The 8,885-nt window shown below is 42.3% G+C and overlaps 1 protein-coding gene across 2 annotated transcripts; it reads right to left on the bottom strand.

Moving 5' to 3' along the window:
* Window positions 1-1,871: 1,871 nt before the first annotated feature.
* LOC125704266 (RING finger protein 141-like) lies at window positions 1,872-5,855 on the bottom strand. Of its 2 annotated transcripts, none has more exons than XM_048969700.1 (6): window positions 5,778-5,855; window positions 4,773-4,976; window positions 4,553-4,661; window positions 4,275-4,456; window positions 3,976-4,083; window positions 1,872-3,420 (listed from the first exon to the last, which is right to left on the bottom strand). In XM_048969700.1, the coding sequence occupies exons 2-6, from the start codon at window positions 4,913-4,915 to the stop codon at window positions 3,270-3,272; spliced, it is 693 nt and encodes a 230-aa protein (XP_048825657.1). In that variant the 5' UTR covers window positions 4,916-4,976; window positions 5,778-5,855; the 3' UTR covers window positions 1,872-3,269. The 2 variants fall into 2 exon arrangements, with proteins under 2 accessions (XP_048825657.1, XP_048825658.1); XM_048969701.1 differs by having other exon boundaries at window positions 5,693-5,780.
* Window positions 5,856-8,885: the final 3,030 nt, after the last annotated feature.

Genomic DNA, 8,885 nt, shown 5'->3' with positions numbered 1-8,885 from the left:
TCGGTCAAGCTGCTCCTATAACAGATCAATTGAATTGAGATCCGGTGACTGTGTTGGCCTCTCCATTATAAATAGAAGACCAGCTGACTGCTTCTACCCTAAATAGCTCATACATAGATTGGAGCTCTGTTTGGGTCATTGTCCTGTCGTAGGATGAAACTGGCTCCAATTAAGTGCCATCCACAGGATATAGCATGGTGTTGCAAAATGGAGTGATAGCCTTCCTTCTCCAAGATCCCTTTCACCCTGTACAAATCTCCCACTTTACCATCACCAAAGCAGCCCCAGACCATCACATTGCCTCCACCTTGCTTGACAGATGTCATCAAGCACTCCTCCAGCGTCATTTAATCTGATCTGCATCTCCCAAACGTTCTTCCTTGGGATCCGAACACCTTAAACTTAGATTCATCTATCCACAGCACTTTTCTCCTTTCTTCCTCTGTCCATGTCTGTGTTCATTTGCCCATCTCAGTCTTGCCTTTTTATTGGCCATTCTGAGATTCTGCGGCTTTTTCTTTGCATTTCTGCCTAGACGGCCAGCATCCTGGAGTTTCCTCTTCACTGTTGATGTTGAAATTGGTCTTTAGCAGATACTATTTAATGAAGCTGCCAGTTGCCTATGAGGCATCTGTTTCTCATACTACAAGCTCTGACGTATTTATCCTCTCGCTCAGTTGCGCACCTGGGCCTCCCTCTCTCCTTTCTATTGTGGTTAGAGTCAGTTTGTGCTGCTCTGTGAAGGGAGGAGTACACAGCATTACACGAGATCTTCAGTTTCCTGCCAATTTTTCACATGAAACAGCCTTCATTTTCAGAAGAAGAATAGACTGATGAGTTTCGGAAGAAAGTTCTTTGTTTCTGACCATTTTGAGCTTGTAATCAAACCCACAATTGCTGATGATACTCAACTAGTCCAAAGAAAGCCAGTTTATTTGCTGCTTTAATCAGCACAACAATTTTCATCTGTGCTAATATAATTGCAAAAGGGTTTTCTAATCATCAATTAACCATTTAAAATGATGAACTTGCATTAGCAAACACAACATTCCACTGGAACAACGGACTAATTGTTGCTGATAATGGGCCCCTGTACATATACCATTAAAAACAGGCATTTCCAGCTATGATTAACATGAACAATGTTTACACAGCATTTCTGATGAATCACATGTTACTTTAATGGACAAAAAAAACATGCTTTTTTTTTTTACAAAAGCAAGGAAATTTCTATGTGACCCCAAACTTTTGAACAGTACTGTACATACACTTGACTGCACTGCTTCTCGTCATCGCTGGTTGAGGTAAAGAAATTGTTCCTGACCACAGCATCTACCCTTTCCTTGTGCTACAAGCTGCATTTTAACTACACTGATCTCAACTATTTGGCATTCTTATGCACAATGCATTTTATATGAATATATGGACACATTCGTAAGTGTTACTGCCAATGCGAGAGACAATGTAAATACTTTTGTTCATTGCAAGATGTAATAAGGTTAGAAACCACCTCATGACACATTTTCCATTGTCCATAACTTTATACCAACAACTAAACTTCATTGAGTTTTCAAGCAAGTACTTTTAGCTTCTTTTCAGGTAGAAAATACATTTTAAAACAAGTTCTTTTTGGTATGAAAAAGGATGAATAGAAACAGTAGGAAAACAGATTTGTAAAAGAAATAAATTAAACATCTGTAGGTATGTGTTTTATATTTAAACACAAGACAAATACTGTGAAGATGGGTTTGAACATTTTATCATGCACTCAGATAAGTAAATGACTTTTGTATGATCTAAAGAAAATGCAGATTCAAATATTTGCAAATGCAAGTGTACCTATATCTAATAATTAAAAAATAGCATATTGCTAAATTATAAAGTGTACTTTATTTTTCTACAAAATAAGATGACACTGAGCACAACCCATTGTCTTTTCCATCAGTGAAATACATAGATATTTCAAAAATCACATATTAAGATTGTAGCAAAGGTTACAAGGCGGACAAGGGAGCCACCTAGAGGTTAAACGTATTCCTTTTAATAACGATAAAAAACGTACATCGGCAAACAGCATGCTTTCTCGTTAAGGTAAGCAGGACATGGCTCTACGCATTTCCGAAGTGCAATTATAAAGGAAACTCACATTCATACATAATGTTTTATATAAATATATAAGTGGTTTTGGTAGTTTTAAATTAGTCTTTTAAAATAAGTGTGCATCTTATCAAAAGAAATACATTATCCACAATATTTAATTAAAAATTCCCTTTTAGTTTAAAGCCAAAATCTGTCAGTTGTAATAGAAACGTGTATTTCCACATTCTGAATTTCAGTCTCCCCCTCCACTTCAATAATGTCCTTTTCACATTTACATTTAGCGTTTAGGCAAACTTACCATTTTAAAACAAAACACCTACTGACATTTCTGGAAAATTATACAATATGTAAGAATAATGTTGCCCCAAAAGTAATAATTAAAATTCTGAAATATAAAGCAACCAATTTTTAGAATTAAGATAATCTAGAAACAAATTTCAACATTAATACCAGGAAGTATTTTCTGCAGCATGCACACAAATCCTGGCTTCTTTCATAAATGTAAATATGAATTTCCATTATTCCCCATAAAGCTTCAAATCACATCGATCAAATCCCACTTATAACTGCATTAGGGATGTTTTGGGGGAGAAACCTCTAGATTTAATAATGGAAAGCTTTTTGTTTTTGTATATGACAGTGAACCAGCTATTTATTAGACTGCCGTTCAAAGTGAGCTTCCCATTATTTAAACACTGAATCGCTGGAGAAGCACCCCACAAGCTTCTCGCATGGGTCTCGGCAGCCACTGGGCCTGCAGGGGGTCATTTAAGCTTTTTCGTTTACTGCCAAAAATACAGCAAAATCCAAACCCTCCTCAGTCATACTGAAACAACTGGGACAAAAACTCATTTCGTCTGATGTTCCAGTTCCAACTGAGAGAAAAAAAAACTCATAAAAATTACAAAGACTTGGGTCAACTGATGTGCATATCTCAGTGTACAGAGCTTTAAAGGTTGAACAACCTATGTGCATTTCATATAAAAGAATTAAAAACCACACACACACACACACAAAACATAGTTCCCTCATAATGAGGCTACTGTCCAATTCACATTTGAGTAGCAATTACAGTGGTAGACGAGGCAGTGCTGAACTGAATGAAAACTCAAATTCATAAGGTCTTAAAACAATGGAGTATGAACATAAGCAATTAGGTTTCTGTTTATTTAAGGTCTGTGTGGAGTTCCAGCTTCATCTGCCAAGTTGAGGATATAACCCGCTATATCCTCCTCCGTGGGGGCGTCAGACATGACCCATGACTCGTTGGCGGCGGTCACTTGCAGGCGGCAGATTGGGCAGTTCCTGCTGTGGTCGCTCCTGTTCAGTAAAACGCAGCACAAATTCCATCCCGTCACTTACACTATATATTGGCTTCTCATCAGGTTTCACACAGCTTCCAATCATCTCGAAATTAGTGCCGCACAAGGCAGCCGGATGTCTGCTGGAGCCCCAGGGAGTATGAAGCTAGCTCCCTTAATGCACATCCCCACCCACTGGCCCATTTTCACGCTGCCAATCGAAGCCGCCATGCCGCGTGGCTTGCATAGTTCGTGAGAAAGCTCAGCGCCAATGACCAGTAAATCACAGTCCAAATTCATGAAATGAGGTGCTGAAGGCAGCCGGGGAATCGCAGCCAATATTCCCCTCTCTTTCAGGGGAAACAGGCCAACTTCCTGCTCTGGGTCTCCACTGGAGAGTAATAGAGTCTAGGTAATAAGCATATGAAGGGCTCTTTTAAAAAGAGACCCCACCGGTACCAGGCATCCCACACTGAACAGAGAATATGCAGAGTACAGCATGACACTTGATGAGAGCAGACCTGGAACTCACTGCCTGCCTTTTATTAAAGGTTGTGAAAGAGGTGACTCTTACCACTTATCGATGCACTTCTGACAGAAGCTGTGGGTACAGGGCAATATGAGGTCAGCCTTCCCATCCATACAGATACAGCACTCCTCCTCATCTGTCAGCTGTTTCACCCTGTTTAAAGCACACACACATATACAGATAATGTAAGCAAACGCACTCTCCTTACTAGAACCATACCAACTCTATGAAAATGGATTTCATCAGTTTGTAAATGACACTTCGTGGCCAAATCTGTTTCATGTCATGCTCTAAAAACAGCCTTGACACTACACATCCAAGGGTCATTTCCTTATAGGCATTACCTGCCCATCCACATGCTGGCCTGGCAGGAGTCTGTGGAGGCTAAGGGTACAGAGGGTCCCCCAGAGCAGCCTTCTACCGAGAGAACCTCTGCCGCCTGGCCAGTGATGTCTTTGTACAGCTGGATGAACTGGTAGAGGTTCATGATGCGCGAGGCCTCCACCATGCCGTTCTCCTTGTTTATCTGCCATCACGCAGGTCATGCACAGTCAGCAGAAGCTCTCGAAACCATTTCAACAGGAACGCAACAGCCCCCCCCCGACCCCATGACATCACTCACTTTCGTACAGACTATCCTCACTGCAACCTTCCAAAGAGCTGAGGCATCCGATCCTGGCTGAACTTCAAAAAGCAAATGCTTCGGCTGCCCGACAGCCAGCTTGGCTGTTCTGAAGTGTCAAAACACAAACACCGAGGCTAAAAATCCTCAGTAACATGCAGTAAACAGATGACTGTCATCTGGAGTTTGACCCTCTTAAAGCCACAGCAGGACAGCTTACACATCATTGAGTTCTGCCACCCGGCCCAGGAACTCTTCATAGGTGAGGTAGCCGCTGTCACGCACCAGCAGGGCATGCTTCACCACCTTCTCAGGCAGCCTATTGATGACCGTCTGCGTTTGACCGGAGATCTGCTGGCCCATTCTGGGTCCACCAAGGAAACGCCAGTGTAGTGAGGTTAGGTCTCATTTAAGACGGTGTCATCTAGACGGGGCGCATACAACACCGGCGTTCAGCACAAAGACTGAGACTACACAGAATCACCAGCATTTCAGACCAAGTTTTATTTCACTCATCGCTATAACCATTTACATGTCCTTGGAGGTAAACAAAAAAACAAAAACAGTAGGTTTGAGATATCAACCAGAATATACAGAAATTGCGCCACCAGTTAGGATTCCACATCAATATTGCATTTTAGTACAAAAATGAACCAACACAGAGAACCGTTTCTAATGCTATGCAAATTAGGACTGCCGATGATACCGTAAGCGAGATGCAACGTCAGGCAAGCTCCGAAATAAATCCACATAACAAAAATGCTCATTTATATCAGCTGTTGACACGAACAGGTACGCGCATCTGCGCACAACACTAGTACGAGTAAGCGGCGTTTAATTTATGCTTAAATATATACACAATATTACAGAAGCAAATGGCCATATATAAAGCAATAAATCAACTACAATAGTATGAAACAGTAAATAACAATAACATCAATAAACCGCAACAAACTACGTTGCAAATGGTAATACAACGGCGGAAAGCTTCTGTAAAATTCTGTAAAGATTTTCAAAGTATTAGCATTTATGCAAAACCACGGAAGCGTCCGAACAGATACAGAGGCCGCATTTACAACTAAGGCATAAAACTCGATTTTATACGGGGGGAAAAGCCGTAAAATTGCCCGCCTGAGTGACCTGAACCAGAAAAAGAGACGACAAGGATTCCCGTTCACGAGCAGCCCATCAGACAAGCGCAGTTTCCCTGAAAATACTCACACACCTTGTAACACAGAGGTACTGCAGCAGAGCAGTCACTGGCGCTGCTACGCCAAGAAGGCCGCTGCAAATCTGATACAACTTCTGCATAATCTGATAGCGTCATCTAGTGGTGGGATGTGAGAAAGCCCTGGGACCGCAATTACGTCATCAATGTATCTTTAACGTAAAGGTGTCATTTTTTTATTAGTAAAATGTAATATTTATGTAAATGTCTGCTCCTGAATTATTACTCAGATTCCAACCGTTTTTTCGAGAAGACACAGAAATACATACATGGGCCTTGCTAGAGATTTTGGGGCCATTAAAGCATATATTATACTGAACAAAAATATAAACGCAACACTCTTGTTTCTGCTCCCATTTTTCATGAGATGGACTTAAAGACCTACAATTCATTCCAGATACACAATATTACCATTTCTCTCAAACATTTCTCACAAATCAGTCTAAATGTGTGATAGTGAGCACTTCTGCTTTGCTGAGATAATCCATCCCACCTCACAGGTGTGCCACATCAAGATGCTGATCTGACATCATGGGTAGTGCACAGGTGTACCTTATACTGCCCACAATAAAAGGCCACCCTGGAATGTGCAGTTTTTTGCTTTATTGGGGGTCTGGGGACTCAGAACCGGTCAGTATCTGGTGTGACCACCATTTGCCTCATGCAATGCAACACATCTTCTTCACATAGAGTTTATCAGATTGTCAATTGTGGCCTGTGGAATGTTGGTCCACTCCTCTTCAATGGCTGTGCGAAGTTGTTGGATATTAGTGGGAACTGGTACACGCTGTCGTATACGCCGGTCAAGCACATCCCAAACATGCTCAACGGGTGACATGTCCGGTGAGTATGCTGGCCATGCAAGAACTGGGACATTTTCAGCTTCCAAGAACTGTGTACAGATCCTTGCAACATGGGGCCGTGCATTATCTGTCTGAGTGGCTGGTCTCAGACGATCTTGGAGGTGAACCTGCTGGATGTGGAGGTCCTGGGCTGGTGTGGTTACACGTGGTCTGCGGTTGTGAGGCCGGTTGGATGTACTGCCATATTCTCTGAAACGCCTTTGGAGACGGCTTATGGTTGAGAAATGAACATTCAATGCACGAGCAACAGATCTGGTTGACATTCCTGCTGTCAGCATGCCAATTGCACGCTGCCTCAATGCTTGTGGCATGTGTGGCATTTTGCTGTGAGACAAAACTGCACATTCCAGGGTGGCCTTTTATTGTGGGCAGTATAAGGTACACCTGTGCACTACCCATGATGTCAGATCAGCATCTTGATGTGGCACACCTGTGAGGTGGGATGGATTATCTCAGCAAAGCAGAAGTGCTCACTATCACACATTTAGACTGATTTGTGAGAAATGTTTGAGAGAAATGGTAATATTGTGTATCTGGAATGAATTGTAGATCTTTAAGTCCATCTCATGAAAAATGGGAGCAAAAACAAAAGTGTTGCGTTTATATTTTTGTTCAGTGTATATATAATATTGAGTCCCCAGTCCAGACCAATCCGGATATTTTCCTTTTAGGGCCCCTTGTAATCATCCTAACTCCCCTCACCTTATGGTACGAGGCGGGGAACAACCCAGGATGGGTTGAACCCAGTTCATCGCAGGGCACACTCACACACCAGTCACTCACACATGCACACCTACGGGCAATTTAATAACTCCAATCAGCCTCAGCATGTCTTTGGACTGTGGGAGGAAACCGGAGTACCCGGAGGAAACCCCATGATGACATGGGGAGAACATGCAAAATCCATACACACGTAACCCAGGCGGAGACTCGAGCCCAGGTCCCAGAGGTGTGAGGCAACAGTACTAACCACTGCACCACCATGCCACCCCAGTTATTATGATGTCCATTTATAATCATGTCCATCATCCAAATTACTATGGGGGAACCTGTTGCTTGACTTCTTTGACTGCACCACTACGACAGCATAAAATGTTGCTTAATTAATATGACCTAATTCTTTTACTAGACAAATTACATATCCATAAATGCAAAGTTGTTGAACCTTACTATGTGTAGATTTTGGTTGAATTAGAATTGAGAAGTCAAGCCAATATCTATTGTTTGTCATTCTCATTTCTTTTATTGCAATAAATGTTCATTTTTGGAAATTACTACTCTACTATGCCATTGTAAAACCTTTCCTTTTGTTAGCTAAGTACACAGGTTTTGATGTATTCTTTGTATAACGTAATAATATGCTATTTCCTGAGCTAATCTACATGAATGTTGACTTCTCCCATATAAATATTAGCCTGCTGAGGATTGTTTTGCTGTAGATTAATAATATTACTGTTGTTGTTGTCTTTTAGGTGGTTATTCCTCTTATGAACAGATTATGCCTTTTTTTAGTTGGTTCAAATGTTTTACAGACAATAGGAAATGCCTGTGATCATCCATCCAGTTGCTTGTCTTGACCAGGGTTGGAACATTTCCCAGGTAGCGCAGGGCACAAGGCTGGGCCACACGCTGGACAAGGTGCCAGCCCATCCCTAACACATGCATGCACACACTCACAGGCACAATGGGCTCCTTGGAGAGGCCAATTAGCCTGACTGCATGGCTTTGTACTGCAGGAGAAAAGCGGAGTGCTCAACGAAAATCTGCATGATAAAGGAAGAATACGCTACGTCCACACACACAGGGCAGAGGCAGGACTGTAAACCCCAATCCTGCAGGATGTGCAGGTCACACACAGGCGACTGCCAAGGGCACCAACTTCTGAGGGGTGCTGACTTAGCTAGACAGTTTCCTTTGCCTGCAGCACAGAATGCCTGAGACAGTGAAACTGGCCTGCTTGCTCTACAACAAAGTATTTTCACAATCTGTAGGGCTGGCACAGAATATCTCTGTGATGTAGGGCACCCTAGAAGTACCCTCTGCAGTTGGTAGTGGTTAGGGAGTGGCGCAGATGTCAATGCTCACCTAAGGTGACACATGGGCTTCCTAGAGTTGTGAAACAACAGAACTACACACTGAGCCAGCAAACACAAGATATATATCACTGGAGCCGGGAGCTGAGTGTCGATTGGCAGTGGCAAGTAGGTGGGGTTTATCACAAGGGGTAGGAGAGATTTATAAT

Source organism: Brienomyrus brachyistius, chromosome 11 (assembly GCF_023856365.1).
Source record: "Brienomyrus brachyistius isolate T26 chromosome 11, BBRACH_0.4, whole genome shotgun sequence".
Lineage (NCBI taxonomy): Eukaryota > Metazoa > Chordata > Actinopteri > Osteoglossiformes > Mormyridae > Brienomyrus > Brienomyrus brachyistius.
Note: the sequence above shows the minus strand (reverse complement) of the source record. Positions and strands in the feature narration are given on the sequence as shown.

What these genes read in the sequence shown, in the direction of transcription:
- LOC125704266 (XM_048969700.1), bottom strand. Translation starts at nt 4,915, where the DNA reads ATGGGCCAGCAGATCTCCGGTCAAACGCAGACGGTCATCAATAGGCTG. An exon ending in GTGGCAGAACTCAATGATGT is followed by an intron (nt 4,662 to 4,772) that starts GTAAGCTGTCCT and finishes TTGACACTTCAG; the next exon opens with AACAGCCAAGCTGGCTGTCG. An exon ending in CAGAAGTGCATCGATAAGTG is followed by an intron (nt 3,421 to 3,975) that starts GTAAGAGTCACC and finishes TTTACTGAACAG; the next exon opens with GAGCGACCACAGCAGGAACT.